Source organism: Micropterus dolomieu, linkage group LG22 (genome assembly GCF_021292245.1).
Source record: "Micropterus dolomieu isolate WLL.071019.BEF.003 ecotype Adirondacks linkage group LG22, ASM2129224v1, whole genome shotgun sequence".
NCBI classification, from domain to species: Eukaryota; Metazoa; Chordata; class Actinopteri; order Centrarchiformes; family Centrarchidae; genus Micropterus; species Micropterus dolomieu.
In genome coordinates this window covers 343,511-359,591 of record NC_060171.1, presented here as the reverse complement: position 1 = coordinate 359,591, position 16,081 = coordinate 343,511, and the positions used below count along the sequence as shown (strand labels likewise).

The window sequence follows — 16,081 nt, the reverse complement described above, 5'->3', positions numbered from 1 at the left end:
TTCATTTTCCAACAGGACTTGGCACCTGCACACAGTCCCAAAGCTACCAGTACCTGGTTTAAGGACCATGATATCCCTGTTCTTAATTGGCCAGCAAACTGGCCTGACCTTAACCCTATAGAAAATCTATGGGGTATTGTGAAGAGGAAGATGCGATACGCCAGACCCAACAATGCAGAAGAGCTGAAGGCCACTATCAGAGCAACCTGGGCTCTCATAACACCTGAGCAGTGCCACAGACTGATGGACTCCATGCCACGCCGCAGTGCTGCAGTAATTCAGGCAAAAGGAGCCCCAACTAAGTATTGAGTGCTGTACATGCTCATATTTTTCATGTTCATACTTTTCAGTTGGCCAACATTTCTAAAAATCCTTTTTTTGTATTGGTATCAAGTAATATTCTAATTTTCATAGATACTGAATTTGGGATTTTCATTAGTTGTCAGTTTTAATCATCACAATTAAATGAAATAAACATTTAAAATATATCAGTCTGTGTGTAATGAATGAATATAATATCCAAGTATCACTTTTTGATGATATTCTAATTATATGACCAGCACTTGTATGTCAGAGGTCGCACGCCTCTGGAGCAACTAGGGGTTAAGTGTCTTGCTCAAAGTGGGGGATTGAACCTGGGTCTCTCACACCAAAGGCATAGTCGTATCCATTGCGACATCGCCACCCCACTTGGACACAGCTTTGGAACAAGATGAGTTTATACTTTGTTTCTTTTTTTTCTACAGTGGAAGTATACAGCAGCCAAAAGAACACAGAATTACAAAGAGACAACATAACAAAAGAGGTCAGTGCAAAATATTGAAGAAGATACTGTATCTTTTGATCAACAGGCTACAACGCTACCTTACATTCCCACAACCACTCCAGTGATAAACTCACTGTTTAGCCTATAATTTAATTTTTTTGCTGCTTTACCATCTTTTCTTTATGTGACAGATTTTTTACTGATCACATTACAAGAAAAAGTAAAGAAACACTGAGATGGAAAACTTTTGTCACTGGTCCACAAGTAGGCTTCTCTGTTGTTTGAGGTTTTAGAAATAGAATGAAAGTAACACTTTACATTTTCTAAGAGCTCTTAAGTTAAATTCAAATAGTGTATTAAGTGTGTTTATTAGAATAAGCTCCTCAGAGAGTTGTAGACCTTAATTACTTTCCACCACTGGAAACACCAATGTGTCTCAGAAAATAGGAGATTTATAATGATCAATTAGATTGAAAATATCAATGTGTAGACATTTAAAAGTCTAGGAGATTAAGAGCAGATTTAACTCCTGCATTGACCAACATCTTCAGAACTGCACTGCCAGAAGAAACACAAATGGTACAAAACTTTCTTCTTCCATCTTCTCTGCATTGCAGTGAACAGTTTCATCTTGTACAAAGAGTACACGGCACCTGCAGAAGTTCTCTGATGACTTTGTGGGCTGTATCAGCAGACAGCAGGAGCAGGAAAACAGAGGCCTGCTGGATGACTTTGAACCAACTGCAGTTAAACATTAGCAAGACCAAGGAGCTGATGGTGGACTGTGGCGGCCTGGAGGCAGGACTGAAGAGGAGCTGGGGACCGGTGACGGGGCAGTTACCTGTGTTACTGAACAAAGGGTGGAGGTAGCATTACACCCCTGATTTTACCCAATAGATGGAAACATGTTGAATAAGCAATTACTTCAACCTCTTTTCACAGCAATAAACAAAACAGCGCTTCACAGAAGGGTTGCACAATCAAACTTAACAAAAAAAAAGTCCGCTCCTTTAAACAATAAACTGTATCTGTTCCACAAATTAAGACTGTTTCTTCTCAAGCCTTGTATGTGGAGGAAGTCTAGCGGCAGGGGATACTTATGGGAGGGAGGCGGGAGAGGAGAGGAAGAATAACATCCAAGCTGGCCGCACAGACAATACCGCCCTCACGGCATCGCTGTACAGTCACATCGTCGGCCGATCCTCGCAACTCGACAGTCCGCAGGAACTCACACGGCTCCGGCTGGCAGCTGCAACACACTTGTAGAACTCGTTCGAACAAAACATTAACTTCCCAGTCGAACTTCTGCTGGACTCCTCCTTCGGCCGCCACGTTTTTCTCTTCCTAGTCTCCGCCACCTTACCCGCCTCCTCCCATACTCCTCCCTAGTTTTTCCACTTCCGACTGCCACGGATTGGCTGAAGAGACATCCACTCAATAATAGGGAAATTCAACACACCGCAGCAGTCATTGTTTGGCCAAAAGGCACTCACTACCTGGGGAGGGTTAACCCTTTGGACCCCCGTCAGTCTCATGTGGCTTGCCACATTCCCCCCTTCCAAACACTGCCACCACACAGACTTCTCCACAAGACTGAAACACATTAACATTTCCATGTTTAAACGATAACATTAACCATTAAGGCGAAACATTCACAACCAACGATGAATAACACACATCGTGCCTAACATACATCAGAGTGTAATAGACATTGATAATGTTAACCAAAATACACTGATAACATGACTATTTCATTACCAAACAGGTTCAGAGACTATGTAGTTGACCCCTGGTACTTCTCTGATGTCGCCTGGGTATATCCTCGCTATCTGTACTAGATTCGTTTGCGTCCTCAGATGGTGCCCCTCCCTCTGACTCATCTCCTAAAATAACCTGGTTTCCGCCTACCCCCGACTGCTCAGCTGGCTGCCCTTCCCCATCTGTGCCGGGAGTGTCACTGTGTGATGTGTTGTGGTTGATTGTGTGACTGACCTGTGGGGCACAAGGACTGGTATGGGGCAAACATACTACATCATAGGTGTCAGAGGTGGACTGATACTGTGCCTCATTGTGATAATGGGGGGCTTTTCTTGGGCTAGATGCCTCAAAGACCCAGCTGTTGTAGGCGTTGGTGATTACTCAGGACCCAGTCAATGTTGTCAGTGTCGCTGATTTCCAAATCCTTGCCTCCTAGAAGGTCTCTGGGCAGGCGTGCATCCCTCCCGAAGAGTAGGTAGAATGGGGCATATCCAGTGGAGGAGTGGACATGGCTATTATATGCCAGGACCAACTCTGGCAAATGTGCATGCCAGTTCCTCTTCTTTTCTGCTGGAAGAGATCTTAACATCTCATGCATCGTGTGATTGCAGCGCTCGCACTGGGCATTGCCCTGTGGGTAGTAGGGACTTGGTCTACTTTTTGCAATCCCGTACACACGACAGAGTTCTTTAATCACGCCAGCCTCAAAGCTTCGACCTTGGTCGAAATGCAAACGGCAGGGCAGCCATAATACACAAACCAATGTTTGATTAGTGCAGTCCCGGTGGTTCGTGCAGTCTGGTCCTTTGTTGGCACTGAGATGGTGAATCTCGTAGACATGTCGGTGAGCACTAGGACATTTTCATATCCACCAGTTGAAGGTTCCAACAGGGTGTAATCCATGGCCAGCACCTCCAAGGGGGCCGTGACGTTTGTGCAGGTCATTGGTGCTTGTGCTCTTAGGAACACGTCCCTAGCCAGGGGGCAACGCTTGCACTGCCGTACCCAGCATTGTACATTTTCACCATGGTGGGCCAATAGTAACTTTGCTTTAGAGCCTCCACGGTGCCCCGCCAACTAAAGTGACCACCATGGTCATGCGGTGTCTCGTACACAATCCGTTGTAAGGCTTCAGGCACAACCAGCTGACGTACTTCCTCCCCATCTCTGGGATCACGTATGCACCGGAACAGAATACCTGTTTACTAGGTCTTTCACACCCCTGGACAGCAGCCAACACTGGACCAATATCAGGATCCTACACCTGGATTTCCTGCAGTTCATTGCAGCTGCGTCCACAGATCTGGCTTTTCCTCCTGGATTGAACGGCAGAGGGTGCCCCTGACTCCTTGGATCCAACTCTGCAGGCAGGCCACAGACAAGCACAGACTTCATCCTCCTTTAGAACCAAGAAGTCTTTCTGTGTCCTCAGTGTCCGGCTCCAAAACCTCTGGGATACGAGACAGCACGTCTGCATTTTGGTTCAGTCTAAAAGGCTTGTAATATACCTCGAAGTTAAACTCAGCTAGCGGGGCTACCCACCTTTGCTCCACTGCACCGAGGTTGGCCGTCTTCAAGTACTGCAAGGGGTTGTGGTCCGTAATGACCGTGAACTTAGCATATAGCAGGAGATCCCTGAACTTTTCAGTTACGGCCCATTTGAGGGCACGGAGTTCCAACTTGAAGGCACAGTAGTTTTTGTCATTTCACTCAGACCCCCCAGTCCTTGGCTGGCGAAGGATATTACCCGTTCGACCCCCACTTGTTGACTCAGGACTGCTCCAAGACCCCAGTGACTCCCATCCGTGGTGACAATGAATGGGAGAGTCAAGTCAGGTTATGAGAGTACAGGTGGGCCCATCAGACACTTCTCGAACCCATCGAATGCTGCTTGACAATCTTCACTCCACTCAAAGTGTTGTGGTGGCGTCTTCATGCCACCCCTCCTTTCTTTGCCCATCAGAGCATGCAGGGGCCTTGCAAGTTGGCCAAAATGTGGGACGAACCGCTGGTAGTAAGACATGAACCTCTTTGACCGAGCGTGGAGCAGGCCAGTCTCCCAAGGCTTTCACCTTCTCCATGTCCACTCGCACCCCACCAGCTGAAGCTACATGTCCAAGGAACTTGACTTCCGGCTTGAGAAGGAAAAACCAGATCCAGTCTCTCAACATGTCTCTCAAAATCTTTGGAGAACACAAGGATGTCGTCCAAGTAAACCAAAAGAACCCCATTCGCCTCCATTAAGCGCTGAAATGTTGCTGGGGCATTACAGAGCCCAAATGGCATGCGAGGGTCCACTGAAACAATCCAAATGGGGTGGTTACGGCCGTCTTCTCTTGGTCTTGTTCAGCTACAACCACTTGGAAGTATCCTGCCGTGAGGTCCAAAGACGAGAAAAGCTGAGACCTACCCAGGGCGTCGAGTGACTTCTCCACCCTAGATAGAGGATAGCCGTCCCTGTGTGTTATATTGTTAAGCTTCCGGTAGTCGCAATAGAAACGTATAGACTCGTCCTTCTTTATCACCACCACTGTGGGTGACGCCCAAGGGCTGCAGCGCTCTTTCAGCACGCCTTGAGCAACCAGGCCTTGTAGGTGTTGCTTAACTTTCTGAAACACATGTGGGGGGATCCGGCAATGTATTTGCTTGATAGGGTGAGCATGGTCTGTTGGGATATGATGCGTCACCGTAGTGGTGTAGCCGTAATCGTGGTTATCGAGAAAATGGCCTGGTAATTCTCCAACAGCTGGTCAAGTTGGGGCACTTGATCTGAGGTGAGCCCCTGGAGATCAGCTTGTACAGGAACAAACAACGGCCCTGACCCATCCAGCTTGCAGTCGGCTTTAGACTCCGCTGCAAATGCTTTGACGTGCAGCTCTCTTGCAGCCTCCTCAAATGCCACCACCTCCCTGTGTAGCACCCTCTGTGGTTTACACAGCTCAGCGACTCTTGCCCTTGGTGGCAAAACAACTGGCTCACGGCATGGGTTCATCAGCCTCACTGGTACCCAACCCCCCACTGAGTGAGCCAGGACATTGGCGACCAGCAAGCAGCTTTGCACCCCCGTCAGTCTCATGTGGCTCGCCACATAAAGATAACAACAATAGAGAATATTACCAATTTTCTTCATTAAAGGGAAAACCAGGTTATGAAGTCACATAGAAGTTCAGGTTCTGCATTCATGTGTAAATGTCAAATTTGATGTAATTAGGTTTTTGTTTACATGAAATATTAAATAAACCTTTGAGCCACATTTTTTAAAAGTGTGCACAGCTGCAGGGTTAGCCAGTCGAAATGCATACAGTCGCCGAGTTATGGTTTAGGCACACACCCGTCATGGTTAGGGTAAGGTGCTTTGGGAGGCTGTCAACGCCTTTTATATTAACGTTATCATTCAGTACCTTAACGTACCTGTTGTATCCACACGTTTTTAGTCAACAACTGAACTGTAAAATCAAAACTTATTTCATTTTCATTGTATTTTCTGTTCCCTCACTTCAGATTTGAGTGGGTATGTTTGCTCAAAGGATTTGTACTTGGTCTCGTAGTGGTGCTTCACATTGCCGCTTTTAATAATCCTGAGATCAAATGAGAGATTCTGGGTTCTGGGTTCACCCAACTTGATAAATGCAGTGGTGGAAAGTAATGAAATGGTACCGAACTTTGGTACAATTTTAGGTACTTGAGCTTGAATACTTCCATTTTATGCCAGTTTATACTAATACTTCACCACATTTCAGCAGGGGTGGAAGAAGTACTCATATCTTTTTGTAAAAGTATCTCAGTGTAGAAATACTCAATACTACAAGTAAAAGTAATTCATTCAAATATACATGGTTCTTTCCACCCCTGCATTTCACATACTGTAAGTTTTACTTCCACATTTGACAGCTACATTTACTCATTTCTTTACATTTAGCTGATACTTTAATACCAGTGTACTTTTACAGAAGAAATGTTAAAATCAAAGCAGCGACACAAAAACAAACAGCCGGCCCATGTGGATTAACTGAACAAACAACTTCCTTGTTTTATTGGATTTACAACTTAACGTTAAGTAAAATGATTACAGAGCAAGTAAAGCAAAGCAGACTCACACTCAGCTGTGGGAAAACTGGTCAAATTAAACACATGAAAACACCCTCCGTTTAGTCTAAGACCCCATCTAGTGGCCGTTCACGTGCCGCTGTAAACATGAAACAGATGGTCTACTCCGTAGTAACAGAAGATTTGGCGAAAGAATAAAGTAACACAGTGGAAGAATCAGACCAGATTTTTTTTGCATGGACCAATAACGAGCTGGGACAGTTACTAAATGTAACACGGGAGTTAAAAGTGACTGTGGCAGCAGAAAACAGACTGGGAGTTTTCACAAAGTAAATGGTGACATGCGCAGTAGCCTACAAGTGTCGGCAGGAAAGCGTTATTTGCAGGGTACAAAATATTTTAATAAAAATACTTTGTCAGAAACTGTCAGTAGCATCGTGTTTCGCTTCGCATGACTAATGAGACCCAATCAGAGAGCCGAGCGTGAGCATCATACTTCTAAAGTCCTCCGTTTTTGCCCGTCTTCACTAAAACGCCCTCCGGAGTTTCGAAACGAAAATCTGGGTCGGCAGCGTTTCCAAACTTCTCCGTTTTAGGTCTTCGTTTGCCGTTTTTGTCTGGACGGGAGGAGCAGACGTAGCAAAAGGTCCGTTTTAAAAAGAAAACGCAGTAGTGTGGACGGGGCCTTACACCACAACAATTAATTTACCTGTTGAACACAAACATGAGCCTGTAAAACGTCTCCAAAGTCTTCAGCACTGACAGTTTACAGTCTAGTAACCAACAACTTCAGTTGAAACAAACAGTAAACGGCACTTTAACCCAACAGATAGTAATTTCTATAATATTCAGCATCTATTCACTGCCTCCAGAAATGTTTTAATCCTGGTTCAACCATGTAAAGTACTTTGTAACTCTGTTTTGAAAAGTGCTCTATAAATTTTTTAATTGCTATTAAACAAACGAGTACTGATCTGGCCTCTCGGAGACTTTGTATGTCAAGAGTAAAACTTTAAATCAATAGAAGTGACAGAAACCGTTTAGAAACTAGTGATCTCAACTAAAACTCAGAATTATTTATCAACAAATCAATTCTGTCACTTTAAAGTGTTTGTACCACTTTGAATGTCTTAAATATAAACAGGCACCAATTTCCAGTAAGGTGCCCTTTATGAAGTGCTTAGAGGTTGAAACTAATGGCTGCAGATATTTTAATTCTGACATCTCAGTGTGGATTTTCACTCTAGTAGTTGGTGAGAAATGTTAGTTTTAAAATGTTTCAAGTTTGTGACACGTCACCTGATTCTGTTATAAGTTATGCAATCGTGAGTTTGGGTGTCTGGTACACATTTAATTTTAATATTTGGTTCCAAGGAAAAAATTTTTTTATGGCCACTAGTGATATAACTCAAAAATACAACACTGCACTGTTTGTGACAGGAAACAGCATCCTCCTCTCTGGGGTAACAATTCAAATGATCCAACTTTCATAAGATTTTGTGGTTCAAGAACTAACTTCAAAACTCTGCACATGGGGAAACGTCTTCCCTCAGGGCTTTCTGCCAGGAAGCTACTGGCTGGTTAGGTTTAGTCACCAAAACTACTTGGTCAAGTTTAGGAGAAAAGAAAGTCTTGAGGGTAAATATTTGGCAACAAACTCTGTGGCCAAAAAACCCCAAATTACAATAAAACAGTTGAAGCTCTTAACGACAAAAACAAGAATATTATTAAACTATAAAAGTAAAAAACAAGTATCACAGAGCAGAAATTTCTTTAACAGAAAACATACAGTTACTGTGAAAATAAGTTCCTGAACCTTCTCAGATCTGCAGGTTTTATCATCAATATAAACTTTCTGAACATGTTTCAATTTAAGTTTTTTTCGCTAGGCCGGGAGTAGAAAGGAAAAGAGTGAGCGCAAACAGTCCGATGTAGTGACACAGGACCATCCCAGCCTCTTCAGCTAAACACATGGCTTGGACATCCACTCAACATTACAGCAACCACAAGTACAACAACAAATCACACAGCCTCCAAAACGGTTCACAGCATTAATTAAAAGTGCAACTTAAATGTTTTTGTGAGTACTTCACTGCTGTGGTAAATAAGGACAGCTGCCTGATGCCTGCCTCTTAAAGCCAGCATGCTGAGGAGTCCGGTTGGTGTGTGATGTGGTGCCATAAAGAATTACGCCGTTCAAGAGACTTTGAAGCTGTTATTTTAAGATAAAAATTCTGCTTTAAATTGGAACATTTTCAGCTGCATCTTAAAATAAGTAGCTTCCTTTAAATCTCAAGTCTGCATTAATTGGTCTTTCCATCCAGCTGAGAGTTTTGAGGATTTTCTACAAAAGCAAGTCCACCTTTTTTTTGGAGCCAGATTGATTCCATCATCAGCCAGCGGTGTAAATATTACAGCATCAGGACAAATGTTATTAGCAATACCATTTTTATCAATTAATAATCAAACATGTGTACACAGTGGATGTAAAGAGCATTCACTCCCCTCCGATTTGTCACGTCTTATTTGGACATCTTGAAGAAACAAATCCCTAACAACTTATTAATTTCCCCGTTACATTTGACCGGTTGTGAAGCGCTGCAGCTTGTGACTCAAATATATGAACTTTATGTGAATCGAAGGAATCGAATCTAAGGATAGAGGGAGTTCTACATCTGAGAGTAGTAGAAACTATGGTCCCTGGACTGCGGGGTTCCTCCCCGGTACTGCAGCTGTATAGTATTGGACATCTGCAGGTCTAAACCTTAGCTATTGCTTTTCCAGGGGGGCTAAATGAGCGGCCCCTTCTCAGAGCGGAACATTTCCTCTCCAGGGATTGGTTGACATTTTGGGAAATATCAAAGGAAGGTTAAAATCGAAGCAACGGGACTCGGTTGAAGATACTCGAAGACGTTTGGCCTCTGATCCACGATGCTGTCACAACAGTCAAGAAGAGCACTAACGAACCAGGCCGTATCCATCACCTCGGTAACGACCCCACAGAGGTTAAATAGCTGGGAACACCCCCGCCAGTCAGTCAGTACTGAAGACACGACTAAGAGCTGGATGACATTTTAGGAAATGGACTCAAATACTCGCATTTGTGAATCTGTAACAAGTAAAGTTTTTTGCATTTCTGCTTTTATAAAAATGAAAATTTGAAAGTAATAAATTTTATCTAAAAACGGGGGGAGTTGGTATGTTGTACAGACAAAGAGGCTATACTGATAATAAAAGTATTTCCCAGGGAATATATTTTCCTTTTGTGCACACGCTGTGTGTCAGGCGGGTAGTAAAACATAAGTGCCCTCTTGCTGTTTGTGGGGCCCCAAGTCTGGTTCAATCAAGTATTTAGGGGATCTTCAGGAGGAGACACTACCAAGTGATTTATAAACGGCGAGCCAAGAGCACAGCAGACTTAAAGGAGATGCATACCAACTTGAAGGCGATGAATACTTGTGCTCTGGCTGTGTTTTGTACAGGTGCATCTCAAAACTTGTGAAGATTGTGAGCACCAGACCCAGACTCAAGGAAACGGTTCCAGGTGTTTGGAGTTTATGAACTGATGCAAGCTTTTCACAGGTCGACATTTCTGTTCTAAAAATATGCGATACCGGAGTTTTGAGTTCATGAGCTGTAAGATGTAAAAATAAAAAATAATAAAAAAATCAGGCTTGAAATGTTTCACTGTGTGTAATGAATCTAGAAAACACGTTAGAGTAAATACGATATCGAGCTGTAGCTTTTTTTGCGCTTGTACAAGGTTCATTCTTAGAGAATCACTTCAACATTAAATTCCACTGTGATTCAACGACAAATCAATATGACAAAGTTCACGAACAGTTTTTAGGGGAAACTAATATGAAAAATCTGTGAATATTGCACAAGTCAGGATTTGATTGGTCGCTGAACTAACGTTATTTAGACAAACTGAGGCCAAGATAAAGTCATTTTGGAGGCTGCAGGTTGTGTTGTTGTACGCTTCTGACAACAGATGACAGCATTCTTGTGATCCTTGGATCATAATTGATGACGGGAGTCTCAGGGAGAGATGAGGTGTTTTGTTAAGCGTGTCTTTTAGTCGCTCTCGCTGCCGCTCTCTGAGTTCACGTACCAGTTCCCCTCTCCTCCTGTGTTTTCCACAAACCTCGGACCTGAAGAACAAACCCCGAAACAGTTCAGTGTAGCTGTCCAGGCCTGTTTCAAAGACTTATCACAAGTTACAGTTTCCAGCGATTGAGGTTCTTACCATTCGGGATTGCGTCTTCATCCTCTTCCAAGTGCTCCATGTCGTAGCTCACAAATATATTCTGTGAAAGAAATAACATAACAGCGCAGCTCAAAACTTTATTTTGTAAATTCTGAAAAGCATCTAAAATGTACAATAATAAAATAAATGTCCAAACAGCTTGTTATTTACTTCTACTTAATTTTACATCTTTAAAAATAGAACCAAATTAAATCCAGCACCTTGTTCCTGGTAAGTCTCTCCCAGTGTCCCTGCTGCTGTTTGACCAGTTTGAGGACTGGCTCATTGGATTTTATTTCCCAGCAGCAGCGGTCAGCAGCGATGTTGCCGTGGAGCTCCAGGTCGGCTCTGTAGCTCCGACCGTTCACTCTGCCACTGAACACAAGAGAGAGTCAACCTGATCACACACCGACAGAAACACACAAAACAAACAAAGATCATCCCTAACATTTGCTGTGTGCAGCTTTGTGACGTCACCAAGATAACATGACGTCATGCAGTTTAAAATAAACTTTGTACTTTAAACAAAACAACAACATCGCCGTGTGTGCCAACAGGGGAGTTGCAGAGCGCCCTCTGGTGGACAAACTATGCAACGACAACACTCATAACATGATTGAAGGATGCGTCTCTCCGTCTTTTATCGGCTGTTATAATCACAGATACCGATTTATCTGCTATTAGCTCAATTCAATCAGTAATATCAGCACAGCGGTTTATCGGTTGGGCTCTACTCCAGCCAGGCTTCATCCTGTCTGCAGCTCGCTCAGTCAGACATATAGACCAGCAGCTCTTTATACATCCACGACATAGAGCAGAGAGAGGGACACAGTGATGCAACCTGACGGCTGCTCTGCTACAGATTCGACCTCACAGCCTAAAGGTGCGTTCACACCGAAAGCGAATCCAGCTTTTACACACAAAGTCAAAGATGCGAAATTCGCGTGAGTTCAAATTTTCAACTTGGGCGAGAAATTCGCTTGACGCGATGTTGCGAAAGCCAATCAGCGGTGAGATTGTCCAAACGTCACCGGCGGCTTCGGAGCGCTCATTGGAGCGGTGTAATGACAATCCGCTGGCCGACGGGGGGCTGCTGAAGAACGGGGAAGCGCACGGGTAGCAAATAACCCCCGTGGTCGGTCTGGATTCTGCACTGACAGCTTCGCCGTTTACCCGCAGGAGGAGCTCAGAGTTAACTGCTTTTATTAAATTAGATTTTTACTTTAGTTTTTGGAGTTACAACTTGATTTATCTTCACTCGCGCTTCTCGGCAGCTCCTGTGCACATCCGGTTCCACTACTTTATATTTATATAAAAACCGGACAAAGCTGGACGTTACTTGTTGAACTACCTGGTGAGTTCAGAAAACGTGTCTGTAACTTTATTCCAGCTGTCGTTGTACTTTACTGCGAACAGGTTAGCGTAGCGTAGCCCTGATCGATCCAAACTCCTTTCAGAAAACAGACATTTTAAAGGTTGTTGTCCTGCTGACAGACCTGACAAAGCATCAATCCATATGTTTCACAGAACTGCATCATATTGTAGTTATTTCGCCATCAGTTTGATCCGTTTATTGCAATTACATCACAGCAAAATGTTTACTTTGGATCCATATAGCTGTAGTATTCGCTTGTGTGTGAACACTCAAAATGTCCAGAGGTCAAACTCGGGCGAGTAAAACGAGGCGAATATTAAATACGCTTTCAGTGTGAACACACCTTAAAAGGAGACGTCCAGAAATGTTCCAAAACCAAAACAAACAGACACACACTGCTACTGCCAATAGCTTGAACGGTTTATTTATTTTAAAAGATAGTTGGCACTTAACTTTATTTTAACGACTTCACTGACCGGTCTTTCAGCACTAAAATGAAGACCTTAAGTAGGCTTAACAAAAGCAGACCGAAGGTACTACTTTCTTAAAACGTTATTTTCAGGAACTCTAAAATTCAGAGAAAGTCCGACCTGAAGTTAACCTCTGTCGGTCCCTCTGATTTGTTAGAAGCACGTTACATGTGTTATTTTAAATGTACAAACGCACAGAAAGGTCAGAGTTATAAGGGCCCGAGCACGAAATGTGCAAGGAGCCTATTGAAATTGAAGTAATTCTTCTTTCTGCAAATCAAGCCCATATTTGGCGACCTACACGTGCTGGAAAACTCACAAAACTTCAAATTGTACCTATATACACGTGTCAAAGGTTTTTTTGTGCATCGGCGTGGCAAAGTCGCTCGCTCGCGCCCCCTAAAAAGCAGCACCCCCAGGCCACGCTTCAACGAAATGTGCAAATTTTTTGGGATGTCTCCAATAGGTCCAGTCCTACAAAGAAGCCTCTGGGAGCGATGTCCTAATGGTTTAATGGTCAGGTCTGTGATTTACGTGGCGTGTCCGTGGCGTGGGGTTTAAAATCACTGATTAGCTTTGAAAGAGGAAGTTGTTGTAACTTCAGTGTCATGCTCATATCTGTACATGTAAGAAAAGAGTCCTGCCTTGAATACATTGGGCTGCCGTAATCAGCGTGAAATATTGTCGACGTGTCGTTACAGAGAGGCTGTTTAAGGGAGGGAGAGCAATATCCTTATTAAGAAGTATCGTTTCCACCGTCTGCCATGACTGGACTTCTCACGAAGAAGAACCATTTATGCGGGAAGCCGAAGAGGCTAACGTTGGGTTTTTTGTTTTTAAGTGTTGTACGCCATTTCATCAGTAAATACAGGTTTGAGAGGTTTTGAAGTGAGACTGTGTAGAACTTGAATACTGTCAGTTGATGGCAAATTAAAAAACGTGCTTTAACGTTTTTGGGTTTGAGAAGCTCCACAAGCGCCCGTGAGGTTAGCGGTGCCAGCCAGCCGGTGCCAGTCACGCCAACAGAGCGCCCTGTGGCCGGTACTATGAAAGGAGGTCAACCTCCTCAGAGTTCACTCGGGGTTATCAGGCAAACTCAGTGTAACAAACTGACCGCCTAAACTGGAGTTAAACTACGAAGGTGGATCAGCTGTTGGTTAGTTGAGTCCGTGTTAACTTAATTGGACTTGGTGCGCGTTCGCATAAAAGCGGCGTGTTCGGCCATGCAGGCAGAGTTTTTTCGCAACGGCGCATGCTCCGTATTTCTCCAGCGGAACGCCCGTTGGTAGTGTCAGGGAATACGAATGTAAAGACAAGTTAACGGCTAAATCTAATATCGCGGCGGCCGACAGAGCCAAGGAGGCTTGTTGGCGTCGCATGGAGTGAATCTGTAGCCTGATTATCTTCAGTGTTCTAATTGTAGTTCAAATCTCTATTATGAATTTTATGTGTAATATGATTAAGATGTAAAGGTACAGAAAAAAAAGGAGCCAGCGGAGAGGGGGAATAATCTGAGACAGAATTTAATTTCCCAGATTAATCTACAAGTAAAAACTTGAATATTCTCTGACATTATAGTCACACATTTATGAGAGGAACTTCACTTTGCAAGGCTGCAACATCAGTTTAGCACTGGAAAGTTATATTAAACGTGAGGAAATACTCCTGAGTTTAGCCCCCCATCACCATCACGCAACTCAGAGACTTTGCCTTGGATCGGCCGTATTCATAAGAAAACACCAGAGTGATTTTTGATTTTTTTTTATGACATTCATTTCAGGGAATTTCAGATTTTCCTTCTTGTAAATTTCACACTTTAATCTAGGATGTTTTTCCTCCATCTAAATATGTGAAACCACTCGGGAGAATTCAATTACAGCCTGCAGACGGGCTCCATCTAAGAAACTGTCCCGTTAATTAGGATTCCTCTCTAAATCCCAGCTCGCTGTCTGAACGTGATGCTGTTGTTCCTCAGGGGAACAAATCAGGATGAAATCTAAACAGATTTTATGTATTAATATCCTACTTCTCATCAGTAACACCGAGTACAGATGAGGTGTGGAGTCCACGTGCAGGGGAACCTCGAGTTCACCACCAACAAAACCTGCTCGGAGCAGTTTAGAGATGCGGCGTAAATTGCCATGGCAACAGACCCCGGGTAACACCTGTCCACCTTTCGTAGTGCGGGTTAACCCGGAAGTTACACCTGAAGTTAACTGGATAAGCCGGTTACCCCACTTCACAGTACAGGCCACGAGAGTGCTAGCTAACGTTTAAATGTTTATGTTTTACCGTTACCGTTGACAGTAACGCGTCCACACAGCAGAGGGTCAGTAACTTATAATCAAACTACACAGTGAACACAAAAAAACTTAAACACAAGATTCACTATGCTTATTTCTCGGTTTTATGCTTTCGTGCAGTTTACTGACTTGTAAAACAGGAGAAATTAATAACACAGGAAACTTGCTGCCGTTGGTCTTGACGCACTGCTGCCCCCTACTGTCTGTAATGGAGTAGCCTACATATTAAAAAAAAACAAAGATACTGTTGAATTAAACCAAAATAATTCTCAGGCTGAGACTTCAGAGAGAGACGGACTGGAGGGTCAGTACAAGCAAAGTACTCATTTTCATTCCTCAAACATATCGTCCGGTAACCTTTCTGAGGAGTCGCTGTGATGTTTCCCTTCCTTTTCATCGACTCTCTGGCCACTCCTAAACCCCACTCAGTCTTCCCTTTAACCTGAACCTCGTAGTAAAATCTCCCTGAAGAGAAACTCTGCTTTGCTAAGACATGAACACAAATATCAAATCTCTCTGGATTGTCTGGGAGATTCTTCCATACATCAGCATGTTTAACTTGTTTTCCATCATCAGTCAGGATGAGAGCAGGATGTGCTGTATCAGGATCGAGGGTCACATCCACTGCATACTGCTGGACCCTCTTGGGCTGGGCGTCAAACAGCTTCTTCATCTGTTCACTCAGCGTCTCCTCCAGCTGATTCACAGCTCTCCTCACAGTCCCCTCATATGAAGGTGGACGGACGCTGACTTCTGTCCAGTCCTTGGTGGGTGGAGCAGCGTTCAGGGACGGGAGGCTTTGGAGGAGGTGGAGGTGGTCTTCAGAGCGTGAGAGCTGCTCCACCTCAGAGCTTCTCTTCTTCAGCTCAGAGATTTCCTGTTCCAGCTCTTTGATGAAGCCTTCAGCCTGTTTCTCTGTCTCTCTCTGCTTCTCTTTGATCGTGTCGATGAGCTCGGCCTGGCTTCTCTCAACAGACTCCTTCAGAGCGCTGAAGACCTGAACACCACCTGCTATCTCTCTGTCTGCATCTTCCTTACTGAGCTCCACTGAGCGTTTGATCTCCTCAATCTTCAGTCGTCTCTTCTGGATCATCTGCTGAGTTTCAGCCTCTG

At 43.9% G+C, this 16,081-nt stretch overlaps 1 protein-coding gene across 4 annotated transcripts in view; it reads right to left on the bottom strand.

The window, feature by feature from the left end:
• Positions 1–6,523: 6,523 nt before the first annotated feature.
• tdrd12 (tudor domain containing 12) overlaps positions 6,524–16,081 on the bottom strand; it is a 39,715-nt gene continuing 30,157 nt past the window's right edge. For all 4 annotated transcript variants that reach the window (XM_046036868.1, XM_046036867.1, XM_046036870.1 and 1 more), the window contains exons 36-38: positions 11,042–11,195; positions 10,821–10,881; positions 6,524–10,725 (exon numbers count right to left, since the gene is read on the bottom strand). In XM_046036868.1, coding sequence (XP_045892824.1) covers positions 10,649–10,725; positions 10,821–10,881; positions 11,042–11,195 — 292 coding nt within the window. In that variant the 3' untranslated portion in view covers positions 6,524–10,648. The remainder of the gene's footprint in view (positions 10,726–10,820; positions 10,882–11,041; positions 11,196–16,081) is intronic.